The sequence below is a fragment of the Octodon degus genome, unplaced genomic scaffold (assembly GCF_000260255.1).
Source record: "Octodon degus isolate 3935 unplaced genomic scaffold, OctDeg1.0 scaffold00042, whole genome shotgun sequence".
NCBI lineage: Eukaryota > Metazoa > Chordata > Mammalia > Rodentia > Octodontidae > Octodon > Octodon degus.
In genome coordinates this window covers 4,761,761-4,779,213 of record NW_004524618.1, presented here as the reverse complement: position 1 = coordinate 4,779,213, position 17,453 = coordinate 4,761,761, and the positions used below count along the sequence as shown (strand labels likewise).

Below are 17,453 nucleotides of genomic sequence, written 5' to 3'. Positions count from 1 at the left end.
ATATAATTTTAAGTTCAAATCAAGCAAAGCTCAAGGTCACACATCTAAATGTGGCAAACCAGCCTGAGAAAATACTGGCTGTGAGACTTTCCACATTCTTCGTGGCCATGGGATGTGTATTTTAGTACATATCTCTTCCCTTTCACCTCCTTGAACTAGTGCCAGTAAGGCAGGAACTTCCCTGTGTTCATTACCTTAACCCCAGCATGCAGAACGGTGGCCTAGGCCATGAATGAAACTGCAATGGTGACTCTTCACGGCTCTTTCAAATGAAACGAAATGTTGCTGATTTTTTTAAAAAAAAATACTTCTTCCACTATCATGAAAAGAAATGTTTCAGGAGAACTTTAAAAATCTGGTTATCCACCTGCAGAGTTACAGAAAACCTGATGCCGTGCAAGGACAGAGTGGGATCATTTTGAGTGCGAAGTCGCGTTTTCCAGAGACAGCTCGGCTGTGGTTCATCATTCTGTACAACATTAGCATTAAGGAAAGGGCAACAGACTGGTGAATTCATAAATCATCGGTGAGCTTCTGCTTGTGAAAACACTTCAGTAAAGACAAAGACAAAAGAGCAGTGGGCGGGGACTCTAAGGGGAGGGGACTGTACGAGAAAGAATCACCTGAGAAACAGGGGACTTCGCAGCCGCTGGACTCATCCAGCCTGGAGGCCCAGACTGACCCGCCCCTTCCCGTGGAGGGCCGAGAGGAGCCTGCTGCTCCTGTGTTGTCCAGTGGGACATGCACCCTGGAACGTGCAGATAGCACCAGAGTCATGTGTCCTCAGGACATGGGGGAGGTGACAGCTGCCTGACCCGAGAGTTCTCAGAACTTGGAGATGATGCTGGCAGCCAAGGGACAGCTAAGGTGCTGAGTCTGGGTGCCGAGAGAAGCAGGACGAGGACAGCGACCTCGGAGGCACCAAGAGCAGGGACTAGCTTCATCGTCTTAGCAGCACGCGTGTTCCATAAATAAATACCCATGAACGGAGCCATGAGAGTGACAGTGACCTGCCGCAGCTTGGAGAAGCAACCCTGAGCTCCTGGCTGTAAATCAAACTGAAATGCGGGCGACCTGCTCTGCTCCCCCTTCTGTCTCTCTCTAGGACAGGTGCTTCCTTTCCCCCAATAAATATGTTCTGCTCTTTAAAAACAATCAAACTGAAATGAAACTTTTTAAAATTTCAGACACTTCTCTCTTCTACTTCATCTTGCAAGTTGGTTATTGAGCAGCTGGCTACTTTTCCTGTATTTTCCTTGACTTCAAAAATCCACGTAAATATCAGGCACAGTGGCACACCCCAGTAATCCCAACACCCCAGAAGGTGGAGGCAAGACGATCCTAATCTCAAGCCCACCCCGGGTAATCCACTGGTTTAGTGACACCCCGTCACAAAGAACAATGATTATGATGATGGTGCTGGTGATGGTGGTGATGAAGGTGGTGAAAATGGGCAGGGGATGTAGCTCAGGGAGAAGGCTCTGGGTTCAGTCCCCAGTACTGTGAAAAAGAAAACAAAATTCTATGCAACTGAGTTGTAGAAAGAAGTAACTAAAACTGCTAGACCCCACACCCAAACTCACAGACGTGAAAGCGTTTGCTGAACACCCTGATGTGCAAGCTGCCACGCTAAGATTAAACATGACGGAGCAGAAAGTAAGCACAAGCTATGTCGCTGCCCTCAGACCACGTGCAGTGGACTTTGGAACAGACACAGCTCTCCTCCAGCTCAGCAGGCCATGGCTCCCAGTGGCCCGTTTGCTGGAGCAACAGGTAGATGCGAAAGCAGCACAGGAAGGGATGGACTCAGAGCTGGGAGGCTGATCTACCACCCCATGGAGGATGTGGGATCGAGTCCCCCAAAAGGCCGGGGATCAGTCCAAGGCCAAGCATGTCCTTGGGTCTGCACACTTAGAGGTGTCCAGGTTCAATTGTCCTGCAGGAACACTTTGCAAAACAGCCCAGAGCAGATTGGTGGAAAAGCAGAGTGGAGACAGCCCAGAGTTTCATCAATGCCAAGCAGATTTGTCACGTGTGCACACGCATGCACACATATGTGTGGTGGCAGCCCCTTGTCCAAGTTTCCTTTTCTTTTTCCCTGATTTTTGCTGTTTTGTGCCTCCCCCCAGTACCTACCAGAAGCCACGAAACTCAAAACCTCAAAGGACATACCCTTTACCAGCCTAAAAATGTAAGTTCCACCTCTTTTGCTCTAAGAGTCAGAGTTCTGGAAGGAAAGGACTTGCAACTTGGACACTGGAGTGTGGAGCCAGTACCAGAAAGAGGGGAAGATCTCCTGAGTTCCTCACTTTTCCAGAACAAAAACCCTAGACATTGTTAATTTAATGGGATTTTCATTTCCAAGTTAGACAAGCCACTTTGGACTGAAATGGAGCATGGCTTTCATAAATTGGTTGAAACCAACAATTACACGACACCTACCTGTGAATAGCCCCAAACCCCAGCCCCAGGCCTACTTGTGTACACCGCTTCAATCAGATGGATGCCTCCAAGGCCACTGAGTACCCTGAAGGTACACCAGCCCACAGTACCTTCCACCTGCAGTGGGAGGCTGGCCTTTCCCGTTGCAAAAGAAAGGAGCATCCTCACAGCCTGGGGACAGCCTTCCTTGCTTCCCCAGAGGGCAACACTCCTCTTCCTCTGCCTCCCATTGCCTGCACTCTGTGCACTGACCTGAATGAAGATGTACTCGTCCTGGACAACCAAAGAGCTGACGTCGATGGAGCGGGCAAAGGGGCCGCTGCGAGTTGTCTCGGCACACTCCTGGATCCTGCAGGTCAGGTAGTGAGCATCTGAGAAAAGAGGACAGAGTGGCAGTTAGGCACAGGCAGTGGGAGACCAAGGCCCTTCAGCCAAGACACCATGTTCTTTTTTTTTTTAATTTTGAGATACAAATAGCAATGAGACAGTTTCTAAATCGATTAGTAGGATAGTTTCAATCATTAATACACTGCATACTGTTGTCTTCGTAGTAGTTATTCATAGTACAAGACACAGATATGATATCCTGTCCAAACACTATCAGTACAAATCTTTCTTCTCATTTAATTAAGAGAAAGTAGCTGTATATCTATCCTATTTTGTATATACAGATACAAAATGGTCCTTCATTTGTATCCCCCTTTTTGTTTAGTTTTGTCAGAGATGGGTATTCCATTGCCATTTAAATATTGTAGGTGTGTGAATTCAGCAAAATAATCCAATATAGTCCAGTAGTCCATAATAGTGGGTTATCCATAATGTCATATCAATTACTGCTATACTGTTTCTCAAGTAAATGTTTGTTTAAAAAAAAGAGTAATAAATGAAAACAAGACACAAGAAAAAAATGTCATAGGACTGTCCTGCTACAATAATGTATATGGTTAGATTTCTAAATTTCTGTGTAAAAATATGTAATTGTTTATTCCTATTTTTTAAATATTTTTTAAATTTTTTAATTTTTTCCCTTCACAATCTGTAGGGATTTAAAGTTTAACATATCAATACTTGATGGAAAATACCTGTTCCACCATGTTAATTGAAAATTGACAATTTACTTAGAAATACAATAGCTTTTTACTTTCTTGTACACAAAACTCAAAAGCATTGCAAAAACACAGTGATAGCTAGTCTAGGCAAGGCAGTGTTGAAAGAGTTAATCCCCTGTCCTACCAGCAGAAAATTGGTTTAGGTTTTTGGGAGAACAAATTTGAAGTAGCTATCAGAATTTTACATGCGCATATTTTACAGCAGCCATTGTAATTCAGGGCATGTTTTCTACAGAAAGACTTGTATATTTTTGCACCGAGGAAGGGCAAAAGTGTTCTTGTGAGTGTTCCTTATATCAGTGCAAAATTGCAAACAAGGGAACTGTCCTTGGATTACAGAACACTTAAATAATCTAAGATGCACACATATGGAAGAATGCCATGCTGTAATTAAAAGATTACAGAAATATGTATGTGTTGAGACACACTTCTCCAACATGCAACGCTCTGCCACTTTTTGAAAAATCATTCAGCATTACCTACAGTATAATCCAATTTATGTTTCTAAAGAATCCTGCTTTCATAAATATATAAGATTGTGCTACAACTACATAGAAAAAGTTTTAAATGTTATATAAAAAAAATTGCCAATGAGCATTTTTAAGAGAAGGAATGGATTTAAGGAAGCAGAGAGAACTGAACTAGTTTTACATCAGGTACTAGTTCTATTTGTGTTGCGACACAAAAGCATTTCTTTATGACTTCCATAAAACTTATAAAGCATGTGTTATAATTTGTGAAGTCTCCCGCTAGCCCCCACAGTGGACCCACTTCTCAAGCAGCCCCTAAGAAGGTCCTGGCAGCGGCAGAGTGGAAACTACGCAGTCTGGCTCCAGCCACGGAGACCGCCCTCCAGCAATCTGATCCTTCAGAAAAACTACAGCTGAGTCTGAACTCTTAGAGACTAAAGTGGAAAAATCTCAGTAACCTCGAGCCACACGCATTATTACACAGATCACATAGATCGATCTGATGCAACAGCTACCCTGCGTACCGCACACGGCCACCATGGAGGGATGACAAACAGAGGCAGTTAAAGACCATAGTTTAAATGAACACAACTTTATGACTGAGTCTTTATAAGGATAAACTCGAGGCTTGTTTAGGTAAATGGATGCAACTAGAGACCATACTCATAAGTGAAATCAGCCCCGCGGGTGTACACATCGTACTGTCTCCCTAATGTGAGGACCAGAAAGAGTAAATTAAATCTGGAAGGTGTAATAGATACTGTGAGAGGAAAATAAACTGTTCAAAGGGAAGGAACAGCTGGAATGAGGGAAAGGAGAAAAGAAAGAAAGAAGGAAGGGGGAAAATATGTACGTATTTATAGAGGATAACTGTACACCTGATTTCTACGGGTCTATTGAAGAGTTAATGCTTAATTTTTTTTTCTTTTTTTATATTTCGCATGCTTATATCTAGTAAGCTGAGCAATTTATGTGAAGACAACAATATGCAATATAATCATTATTGAATTTATATTATTTTGTTTAGTGAATTTCTGTATCATTTCAAATGAATTTTTTACTATGTTTTATTCTCTTTAAAAAATAAAAAAATTGTTCCATCCCAAAGAAAGCTGTTTAAGTTACTTCCATTTATCTTCAATTAATTGATTAATTCATTCAATAATTATTTGCACACATGATATAATAGGTATCGTTTGGGTGCTAGGATTACAGCATTGAATGAGACAGAGGATTTCTATTCTGAGAGGGCCTGCTATCTAGGAAGGGGTTGTACAAGTTTGTATAGATAGCTATTATACACACTGACTTATAAACATGATGCTAATTTTAAAAACAAATCTATGTTGATGAGAAACAAATTCCTCACGCGTGGCGCGTTTCTCCTCCTGGAGCGTTCCTACGTGAGCTTGGTCTCTGCCCTGGTGACCAGGATGCTGGTACAGCTGGGGCTGCCCATCCCCTGCTTCAGCAGCCCTCGTGCCTCCCAGGAGCTCCAGCCCCTGCACCTTTTCCCCTCGGATCCCCTTGGTATGGCTCCTGCCCAGCTCTGCCCCAGGTGTTCCCAGGTCTCCTCCTCTGTGTCATCTGCCTGGGACTTGACTTTCAGCCGTGATGCCTGTCACACACACTTCATGCACAGACTTTACATGGACTTGTCTGGAAACCCAATGGACAGGAAGCAAGCAGCCAGGCACGGCCAAAGCTTAGGTCTCACTAGTTTCTCCAGGGTCAGAACCACTGACATATTTGAGCAACATCCTCAAGGCCTGAATGCCTTCCTATGAAACAGAAGGCCTCTGACAGCCAGTCTTGTCAACTCCAGCCGCTGAGGTACTGGGGAGCAACGCGCAGTGTGAGCCGAGCTGGGTGACCAGGGCTGGCTGGGGCGTGGCCATGCCAGCTGGCTGAAGGGCAGCGAGGGCCAGCCCCACCAGCACACCGGGCCAAGTCTTGGTTCCGGATGCAGCACCTACTCGGCCGCAGTTCATCACTCACATGCAGGCAGAAGACCTGCCTCTCCGAGCAAAGCTAAATGTTTCTATTTTATTAATGTTAGATGTTCTGATTTTAAAAAATTGACAGCGAATTTAAATTTTAAGTAAGGTGCTGGCCACCTCTCCGAGGGCAAACAAATAAGCCTGTTGCTCACAGAAGACCTGGGACCCCTTATTTCTGATCTCTGCTCTCTACTTAGATTTTGGGGTGCTTTCCATGGCAAAGGTAGACTAGTTTGCCTCATCCCTGATCCTGAGAAAGGCCAGCCTGCCCAAGATTCTCCACAGATGACCATCATGTTCCTTCCTCTTTGTCTATGCTCAAGGAAGAATGAGCAAAGGCCTGGTTTCCACTTCTGGCTGACAGGAGAGGGGCAGGCAGGGAGTCCAGGCTGTGCTTTGCAGCCCGCCCACTAGGGATTGTCTTGGACCTGCAGAACCTTATTAATGTACTCTTAGAATTAAGTCCCAAATCATAGCGACACCCTGCAAGAAAAAGCTGTGAAGAACACTCAAGCAGTGATAGCACAATCTGGGTCCTTCAGGTCAGCCGGTCTAGAAAGTTCCTTACACAGGTACTGGCAGACACGCGCATAGAAAACCAGCTCTGCCTGCACCCCGACTCACTTTCCCTTTGCTATTTACTATTCACTCTCATTTGGATGCTTTGAAAACAGGAACCAAATGCACTCAAGGCCGTCCCAAGTAGAAGCAGAACCCACCCAGCCTTGGCCCCGGCCAGCATGCTGCTGTGCCAAGCTCATCCCGCTTCTTGGCTCCTCACTGCGGGCCACTGCCCAGCACACAGCGGAAGATCCAATTTTGCAAGGCAGCAGTACTAAAATGAGTTTTTGAAATCCACTTAAAATTCAAGGACCTTGCAGTCTTTAGCTAGAATCAGAGACGGGAAGTCTCAAATGCTTTTATTTTCCAAAATATAGAGATAACGATAGCAAGTGCTTTAGTACCAAGTATTTGATAAGATTGTGTATGCATGCACATGTGTGTGTGAGTGCGTGTGTGTGCATGCATGCGTGTGTGTGTGTGTGTGTGTGTGTGTGTGTGTGTGGCAGGCCTGGCCACAATCAGGAGTGGCTCAGTGACAACAGAAGGTAATGGGTGTCAACCTCAACAGAGTTTGGCTCAAGTGCCGCATTCATAAAAGATCTCAAATAGGAATTCCGAACATTTTCTCCAAATGAGGCTGGGTGCAGTTGTAGAGATTCTATGTTGAGACCCGAAACATGTTTTTCATATAACTTGAAATCTCTAAATACGCTTCCAACAAGTGTATTTGTCTGATACCAGATAAAGTCGAATGACCCGGATCCTTTGGGCATACTGTGGTGTTCGAGAGCAAGGCCTCTGAAGCCAGAAAGTGCTGAGTTCCAAATCAGAATGCTTCTGCCTTCCCTGCATGTGGCGGAGGGCAGCCTGCTCCTCCTCTGTGCAGTGCCGGCAGCTCACTCCATGCCTCTGAGGACGGCTGCCAGGATTAAATGTGATTATGCATGAAAAATGCTTAGCACATTGCTGAATATATTTTAAAAGTTTAGCAAATGTGAGCTATTTTTTGACGAAGCAAAGAGAGAGAAGGAAACGTAACTCTCAGCATCTCCTCACATACCTGATTATACCAGGAAACACTCTGCTTCATTGTCAGGAATCGACACTCACACTACAAGAGCCACAGCAAAGCCTTACTCTGAGTTCATGCAGCACCCGTTTCCCTGATGCTCCTCAGGTGTGCACTGGAAGCAGCACGCGCAAGCTGGAGAACTCAAGGGAGTCTTTGAGGAAGAGGCCACCACTGAGGTGAGCCCGGATGGGACAGTGAGAAAAAATTCTGGAACAGGGGGTATGAGAACTGCATGTGGACCTTCACGCAGGCAGAGCACTTGGAACATACTGTTAGCACCTGCAAAAGGATGGATTTTGCAACACATTCCTTCTTAAGCCTCTGTTTTCTATCCTATTCGCTGAAGCATTCTCAATTAAAACACTGGAACAACCATACTGTAGATCACATTGAGATGTCCCTTGTGGCGAAACCAGAGAGTGGTTTGCTGAAAGGTTAATCCTCATGATTAGCGTATTTCTAAATGCGAAAAGTCTTCCTAACACACTAGTGAGGGCCGCTGTGGAGCCTGCTACTCTCACAAAAACTAAAAGTCAAAGTCTTTGTTCCCTGTACCATGAAAAGCGAGACCTGCCTCTTAACTTCAAGAACATCAGCTCCTACTCCAGGGTAGCTTGATGGTGGCGGGATGCTTCCGGAGGCCGGTCACACTGCCCGTGACGCCGCTCTCCGGGCCTGCTGAGCCTCCTTGCCAGACCAAGGGTCGCACATGGCTGGAAGGGCTGCTTCCAGTGGCCTGGCCCACCCCTCCTCTAGGTCATGTGACAGAGAATCTGCAGGCCTTAGACACTCGGGCAGAGGTGCAAACGAATGCGCCGTGGGGCTCAGGCCAGAGAGAAGATGCTGAAAAGAACTCCATAACGGGCACAGAGAGACCCGGGAGCCTCGCCTCCTCCTCCTGAGTGCGGCCTTTCCCTCCAGGAGCTTCGCAGCTGAGGTCACCGGTTTCCGTTTCCACAGACCTGCGCATCACCATCAGCAAAATGGCACCATAAATCCCAATTTAGGCTTTGTCAATCCTGTTCAAAAGGCTGTTTCCTTACCAGTAGAAATAAAGTTTTAGCCATCTTTTTCTCTCCTTGGCCTGCCTTTATAAAAAGTCTCAGTAAATGCTAGTTAAACTAAGTCGAATTACATTAAAAGCCTATACATTTTTGTCACGCTGAATTATATAGCGACTTGTGATTATGTTTTGCCTTTGAGATCGCTAAATATGCAAACTTCCTAGACGTCATCCCCTCCGCCACCCCTGAGGAAACAGCTTTCCCTGATTCGCTCAACCTCCATCCCTTTGGGTAATACACACATTGTCAGGAACTGAAAAAATGAATTAAGATGGTGAACAAAAAAAAGCAAATTCAGCTCTTCAGGTCTGTTCTTAGAGAAATACCCAGGAGCTGTTTATTTTAAATAACAGCATTAACTCCCAAATGCAAATATGTGAAAACAAGCAGATTCAAGGGAACTCTTAAAAGTTCCGCTTCTGAAGCCGCCTTCCGTTGGCTGGAAGTAAGGCTACCAGCCCCCAGACGCAAAGCAAAAGCAGGAAGTGGAGCCGCAGATGCCTCGTGCGGCCCAGAGGCACTGAGGATGCTGAGAGTGAACAAAATCAGCAAGACAGAGGTGGGAGCTTCCATTCCTTTAGGCGGGCCTGTGCTATGTGCGTCAAGCTTTGTGAAACTTTAAATCGGGAGAATTTTAATGTTCTGTGTCTTTAAGGCACAGGGAACAATGTCAAGTTTATATGTGTTAAGAAATCATGAAAATCTTAGGAACCACGAAACTAGACAGTGTTATCTACTCCACTTGCCACATAATGGGACCCTTAAAATGACAACTGTATCATGATATGGGAAATGAGGAGAATAGAAGCACTGTGACAAGGACAAATATATTTTCAAAGGCTCAACAGTGTGGCTAGTGTTCTAGGAATTACACATGCTGACTTATGACATTCTTGCAAGGAGGAATTATACCTAATAAGAAATTATAATTACTATCCCATGTAATAAATGAGGCTATGAAGGCACAAAACCACTGAGTAGCTTGCCTAAGGTCTAGAACTGCAGGAAGAGACAGAGCTGGGATCCAACGCTGAGTAATTTGGCACCAGAGCCTGGGATCTTATACATGAAACATGGCAGGAAAAGCAGGCTGAAAATTAAACCGCAACCCACAAGCTAGTTCAGTCACTGTCACCAGCTGATCATGTACCACCAGGCATGGTGTTATCCACGTTAACTCTTCTGGGAAATCATGCAGCATGAAGAAGCATTATGCAGGGCGAGCCGAAGAGCACAGTGGATTAAAGTGCCTGCAAGCAGGCAAAGGGGCCGGGTGTTCGATCCCCAGGCCTGCCGTGCCAGCCCCTCCCACAGGGCACGCTGAAACAGCAATTGAGACTGAGTGTGGCGGTGCACGCCTATAATCCCAGCTCTTGGGAGGCTGTGAATAGGCGGATCACTATAAGTCCGATCTAGTAGTAAGACGCTGAACACCCTGTAGACCTTTCCCTAAAATCCAAAAAACAAAAAGTCTTTAGAAGCATTGTCCATCACAACTGTGGAAGGGCTTTGGAGTGTGCAGCTCCTCAAGCTGAACGCGGGTGAGCAGCCCGCAGCGCACCGGGTCAGCTTCGCTGCATCTTCTTAGTGACCTCTGAGCTCTTAGACAGCTGCTGGAGCTCGTAGAGACACCAACCAAACATCGCCCAACTCATCAACAATCCCAGTCCCTAGCGGCAACCACCTCTGCTTCTGGAGCCCGGAGCGCCACCTTCAGGCTAAGGTCTCACCCCATGCGCACAGCCCGCCTGGTGGCTTCCAGCCTCTTGGAGTGTGTGCCCAGAAGCCAGAGGCCTTCGCCTTCACTTAGTGAGGAGTGCACTGCCTGGCTAAGGAAGGCTGACGGTGGCACAGGGACAAAGAGCCAGCACATGCGCTGCGTGTGGGCCTTGATTCTGGGCGTCTCAGCAGCGTGTAGAAGCTTAAAGTCTTTTCATCTGCACCCAGGGTCACACCACCCTGGTGCCTCAATAAGACACTCATCCGGCTGCGCTTGCGAGTTTGCAACGAGGAAGGCGCACTCCACTGCAAGGCAGCCTGCGTCACTTTGGGGACTCTGAATCGTTGATCTTTTGCTTAATTCACTGAAATCTTTCCTGCCGTCAATCATATGCTATAATAAGTTCTTCATTTTAAAAACTGATTAAAAATTATTAAAATACTTCTTATAGTTCTTGGTATTTTCAAACAGATAAAGCACTAGATGACGGGTCACACAAAGGCTAAACATTTGTGCAAGGTCGAACAGCTTTAAAATGAGTTTAAGTTTGCAACTGTCTTCATGTTCCCATGTTAGGGCTCTGCCCTCTGATGTTCATTCACCTTCTGGATACGTGTGTGTGCGTGTGTGTGTGTGTGTGTGTGTGTGTGTGTGTGTGTACCCATTATGTGTTTTTTAGTGCCAAAGTAAATATATCCCACAGAGAGAAAAAATGATAGTGTATAGGAGACATTCAGAGAAAAATCATCTAAATCCTGAACCTCACGGCAGAAGCAGATTTACACCACTGTTAACCATACGCACTGGCATTTGCCTGTTTAAATCCTGCCAGGGCACAAGATACTTCAACGCTCTTCGCTTCATCTGGAAGTTTGGCCCCCAAAAGGCGGACCACAGCTGGACAAAGCAGATTCCAGGGTCTGTCTAACTGAGGACAGGCATCCGCTGGTGCTGGGCTCCCCCAGCCTGGGGGCCAGGCTTAGACACAGGGCTGTCAATGTCACAACGCAGCACCGCCCTGCTCTCAGCAGACCCTTTCTACCTAGAGCGCTGTCCTCCAAAAGACATACAATGCGAGCCACAGTGGTCCTCTGAAGTTTCTGGTAGCTGTATTTAAAAACTAAATGGAAGAGCGAAACCTACTTTACTGTGGTTGGCTAGCCCTGTATCTGCGGCAACGTATCCGTTTCATCACATGATGTCATCATACCAGAAACACTAAGAAGCTAGTTTTCATTCTTTTATTACAGTAAATCTGTGGAACTTGGTGCACAGTTTTTACTAAAGCACACAACAGTTTGGATGGTACCTACCAGGCCTCCACATCTACACTGACCGAACAGCTACCGTACTGGACACCACGGCACTAGCATAATTCTCCTACTCTCACTCTGTACCATCCCCCAGAAGAACCCAACTGGTCCTGCCAGCCCCAACTCAGCCATGGTCTTCCCTGCATGGCCCTGACTCGCTCCTCAGCAGGTGGACGGCCTCTGCTTTTAGCTTCACATCACATGGTCCCGGAGATTCAGGTCAAAGTCTCTATGGCCCTTAGCACACTGGGTTGGGGCAGCGGTCTCCTACCCCATCTGCCTGCGGGCTACTAGGAATGGACTATGCCCTTGTGTGTCCTCTACAGTGATGATCAGAGTGGAGTCCCCAGACCAGACATAGCACCTAAGAGTACACACTTGGAGACAGGGACGATGTTCACGTGAGCTGTCCAGATGGAGCGAGACACAGTGCAGGGGTTCTCCGTCCTACAGGCTCTTCCAGCCCACTAGGAGAATTCTACAAAAGGGTAATTTTCAGGAACTATCCCTATAGGTTCTTCACTCATTTGTGTGTGTGTGTGTGTGTGTGTGTGTGTGTGTGTGTACAAGTTCCCCAGGTGACTCCAATACTTCTGCTGAGTACCACTTGTTTGCTATCGCTGAAAACCACTATACTGGAGTAGAGTAAAATGCAAGTGGATGAAAGAACACAGAAGAAGCTTCTAGATTGGTATTTTCCACATTGATATTTGCAGGCATGCCAGGAACCCTGTTTTCTTCTGGGAGCCACACAGAATCAAACCTAATTGTGGTTAGAATTTAGCAAGAATTTCTTATTTTTATTTCATGAATAAATGAATGAATGAATCATTAATTTGTTTCCATTTCCTAGGAGGGAAAAGGAATCTGGACAGGTTCAGTTGCTGTCCTGAATTGTACAGCCTGAGTAGAAGAACTAAAATTAGAGCTCAGGTTTCTATTCTCCTAATCTGCCTGCTTGTAAATACCTAAAGGATCACCCCTACCCACACCTCTGAAGGACAAACTGCCTGCATGTCAGTCCCGAGGCAGTGGGGCAGAAAGGCGGTCAGGGTGGCTCCGGGCCAGCCCCGGGCCCAGTGCAGTCTAGGCTTCTGCCAGGGCGCGGAGAAGCTGCTGTCCCCAGGCCTCCCTTCCCATGCTGGAGGCCAGTGCAGGCAGAGTCGGAACTTTCCACATGGTCCCAGCAGGGAGAGATCTGAACGCAGGGTGGCTGCTGCGAGGCCCGCCTGGCCCTGCATAGCCACAAGACACCAGGTGCAGGACGCCACCGACCTCAGAGCTCACGCATGCCACGCCCCGCTCTGTGCCACTGCCACACTCATGGGCACGTAACCAGCAGCTCCTCTGCCACCTCAGCATCACCTGGAACTACGAGGAAGTGGGGCGAGGTGGGGAGTGTGTAGGGAGACACAGCAAGCCACCTTGTGCTCAGGAGGTGGAGGCCGAGTGCTCAGTGGCAGGACAGGGCCGGCTGGCTTTTCATCTGCTGGGTTCCGAAATTAACACAGGTCAATGGAAGAGGCGAGTAGAAAGCATCTTTAAATGACCAGCGACTGTCTCTAGACTCCGATCCTGAGGCACACCAATGAAACAATGGTTGGATGGTGAAATCTTATCATTAAAAAGAGGCAGAAATGTGGGTGTGCTGTTTGGGGCGCAGCATGGACTATGGCCCAGGAAGTATCCTTAAGGCCCTGATGGGTCCTCGCAGCCGCGCCACCAGCTCCGCGCCTCTACACACTGCCCCAGTGCAGCACCCAAAGCCTCACAAACACTGGTTCCGTTCTGGGCACTCGCAGCTTCCTTCTCTGTCTCCAGAATGCCCTGATGAATTCCTATTAATCCTTTAAGCACCAAATCAAACGTCTTCTTGTGGACACGTTTCCCCCAACTCACTCAATTTATCAGCCACAAGCTGCCTTGTGTTCCGATATAATCCATGGCGGCCTGCATCGAAGTCCTTGCTTCAAGTCCTGTGTGTGAAGCACATGAGTACCCGCTCACCCCCCGCAAGAGGATGAGTTCCATAGGACAGGGATGCGTCTTGCACCCACACTTCCTTCAGGGCGCCCCCTTTAAGAGAATGCTGACTAGATAAAACAAGGTCCAGGTGAGTGAACGAGTGGACAAATGAGAAAGAGTAGTTAGACTGTAGAGCTAGAAACCAGGAATTCTGCTTTCTACTTTTTTCACTACTGAATCTAATTCAGTATTATTTTTAATATAGAAATGTTTCCAAATATATATACAGTGAATGTTTTGCAATGTATTTCGGTGTATTTGGACAAATATTAGATTTCTATGAACACCACCACAATGAGATTACACAACAGTGACACCCCATTAAAATACATTCTTTCAAGCAATTTCCCTCTCTGGGAACCATTAATACATTCTTCATCTCTATAGGCTGTCTTTCCTATAAAATCATCTTAATGGAATTGTACAACATGTAATCTTTTGAGAGTGGCTTATTTTACTAAGAATAATGCCTCTGAAATTTATCCGTGTTGTCGTGTTGTTGCAAGTATCAATCCTACTGAGCAGTCCTAGAGCACATAGATGCGCCACAGCTTGTTAATCAATTCATCACTAAGGGGTAATTAGACTGATCCCACTTTGGGGTGATTAATGCATTTGCTACAGATAACTGCGTACAGGCTTTCCTCGGGAAAATAAACTTTCATTTCTCAAGGACAAGTATGTAGAAGTGCGACCGACAAAGCACACAGCATGACGAAAATTATGAGAAATGATCAATTTCTCTCCTAGTTTGCATTTTCTATCATTTTGCAGCCCCATCCACGACGCACAAGAGCCTTGCTACCTCCTGCCCTTGTCGGCGCCTGGCGCCCTCAACGTCGCTTGTTCCCGTCACTGTGACTTGAATGTAGCGACACCTCACACGGCTTTAATCTACATTCCCCTCAAGACATGGCATCCTTTCATACTGCTGTCTGTCATCCTCTATCCTCTTTGCCAAATTGATCTGTTCAAACATTTCCCCATTTCTAAAAGAAAAAAAAACTTGTTATTTCTACATTTTAAGAGTTCTTACATGTTCTAGTTGCCAGTTCTTTGATGGTTATACCATTCCAAATACTTTCTTCCAATGTTTTAGTGGTTACATTGTTGCTGTTGTTTGGTGCTTTGTTAGTTTTTGGGTGTTTTCTTGTTTGTTTGTTGTTGGTGTTTTTTGTTTGTTGTATTTTAGGGAAGGGCCTACAGCATGTTCAGGGTCTCACTACTAGATCGGACTCATAATGATCCGCCTGTTTACAGCCTCCCAAAAGCTGGGATTACAGGTGTGCGCCACCACACCCTGTCTCATTCGCCATCTCAGCGCACCCTGGGGCGGGGCAGCATGGCAGGCCTGAGGATGGAACTCCGGGCCCCTGCGCCTGCTTGCAGGTGCTTTAATTCACTGAGCTATTTGCCCAGCCCTCAGTGGTTAAATTTTAAGAGAAAATGGTACTCTAAACTTTTCGATGAAGCACGACTCCATTATTTGCTTTATCTATTTTATGCTTTGTGTCATATCTATCAGGATCTTTTTGTCAATCTAAGGTCATGAAGATTTTTCTCTTATGTTTTCTTCAAAAATTTTAAATATTTTATGTGCTGCACTTGGATCTATGATCTATTTTGAGGTAAATTTAAAAGAGCTATGAGTTGTAGGTTAAAGTTAGTTTTTTTCCAGTTGTTACACCACTTGTAGAAAAGGATCCCTTCTCTCTAGCGATTTTCTTTCATATATAGCCACAGTGGTCACCTCTTTTATTAGTTCTAGGAGGGGTGTGTGTGTGTGTGTGCACGGGTTTTCCTCCTGGACAGTCATGTCAATTTAAGCACATTTTATTTTTCTTTGGCAAACTGCGTGAATTCTATTTCATTTTTCTTGCTTTGTTGCAGTGTCCAGAACCCTAAGGCTGATGAGGACAGGAGCAAGAGGGTGGCCAGCTGGCCCCTCCTTGCTCCGCGCCTCCGCAGGCCTTGCGCTGTTCATCAGAGGCCCTTGCAGATGTGCTTCCTCAGGAGAGGTTCCGTTTTATTCCTAGTTGGTTGAGAAGTTCTGGTCCTATTTTTTCCCTGTCCCTGAGTATCTCTTAGTATCCCTAAGGATCCATGTGAATTTAGGCAAATTTGAATTTAAGCTGTCACGCCAGAGAGCAGAGATGGATGCGCTCTGCAGGTGGCGAGAGACGTGGGCGCGGCCGGGAGCCTGTGAGCGCGGGAGAAGGGCGTCGCGGCTCAAGTGGGGCTTTCACATTAATCTGGCCCTCCGGGCGGCGGGCGCGCAGCTTCCCTCACGCACTGCCTTCTGCGTGCATTCTCTCACTGCTGGGACAGACGCCCAACAGCCACAGCTAGGAGGGAAAGATTCATTCAGCTCGCAGTCACCGGAGGTTCCAGCGCACACTCAGCGGGCTCCAGGGCGGAGTGGCACCGCGCGGAGGGCAGCAGTTCTTGGCGGCGGAAGGCAGCAAACAGCAAGAGCACAAGGGCAGAGCGCGAGCCCCTCCGTGCGCCGCGCCAGGCTGTCCGCCCCACGGCGGGCGCAGCGCTCACACCCGTGGTCCCAGAACCAGATCGTGAACTGTCACAAACCCTAGGAGCCACCTCATAACTGCATGAGGCCTTGGGGGACACCTGGGCCCTAACCACGGCGTGCACTTTCCCAGGAACGCTGGCTTGCAACCACTTCAGTGGATTTAGGTTAAGGGAATATTCTAAATACTGAAAAGCAGATTTTAAAACCCAGAGACTGTAGCAGAACTACCACCCACCACCCCTTAGGCTTAGTAGAGTACATGATATTTATTCCTGTTACATTTCTGCTTTTTTGTTGTTGTTGTTGTTGTTGTTGTAGCTTCAATTCTTGAATTCTGAAACTAGACCAGGGAATACTTTATGTATTTTGCCTTTTTAATCCCATACAATTTCAGTCATCCTATTTCACAGGCCTTATGCCAATTTTGACTAGGATTCTTGGACTTTCAGAAAATAAAAATTAAATTTAATGTCGGAAATTGCTTTAACAAACAGCAAACAAAGAAACAAACAGGCCGCTTATAGTTGGCAAGGGTGTATTTTAAGCCTTCTGGGACTGGAGGAGTTTAGAGAAGGCATCCGTACGCTCTGCAGCAAGCTGGGCCACCCTATGAAGCTTCTGAACTCTGATCTCCAGTGACCACCACACATCCCAGGCATGGCCCTAAAACTGATGTGGAAAATGCAGCCAACCCAGGGTGGCAGTGAGGCATCCCCAAGGCCAGCTCTCTGCTGTCCTGCTCAGCTCCCCAGATCCTGACAGCTTCCTCATCCTCCTACCTGCTTCTCAGCATCAGAGTAGAACCCACAGTTTACCACTTTCACGATCAGTGACTTTAGAGATGTGGCATTACCTTCTTAATCTCAGATAGCTCTTGCATAAAAACATAAATATGAAAGGAGTCTGCATCACAGCTGCCTGCTTGGGAGGGTAAGTTTAGTCAAGGGATGAGAGAGAGAGAGAGAGAGAGACAGACAGACAGACAGACAGACAGACAGACAGACGGAGGAGGAAGCAGAAGCAGAAGCAGAAGAAGAAGAGGAGGAGGAGGGGAGAAAGCATGAATAGAGAAAGAGGAGGAGGGAGGGAGAGGAGGAGGGAGAGGAGGAGGGAGAGAGGAGGAGGGAGGGAGTGGAGGAGGGAG

The 17,453-nt window shown here is 46.6% G+C and overlaps 1 protein-coding gene across 1 annotated transcript in view; it reads right to left on the bottom strand.

Annotated features, from left to right (window-relative positions):
- Nucleotides 1-17,453, bottom strand: part of Sorcs3 (sortilin related VPS10 domain containing receptor 3) — a 621,809-nt gene that overhangs the window by 148,474 nt on the left and 455,882 nt on the right. Inside the window, exon 7 of the mRNA XM_004631515.1 lies at nucleotides 2,695-2,813. Within this exon, the coding sequence (XP_004631572.1) occupies nucleotides 2,695-2,813 (119 nt within the window). The remainder of the gene's footprint in view (nucleotides 1-2,694; nucleotides 2,814-17,453) is intronic.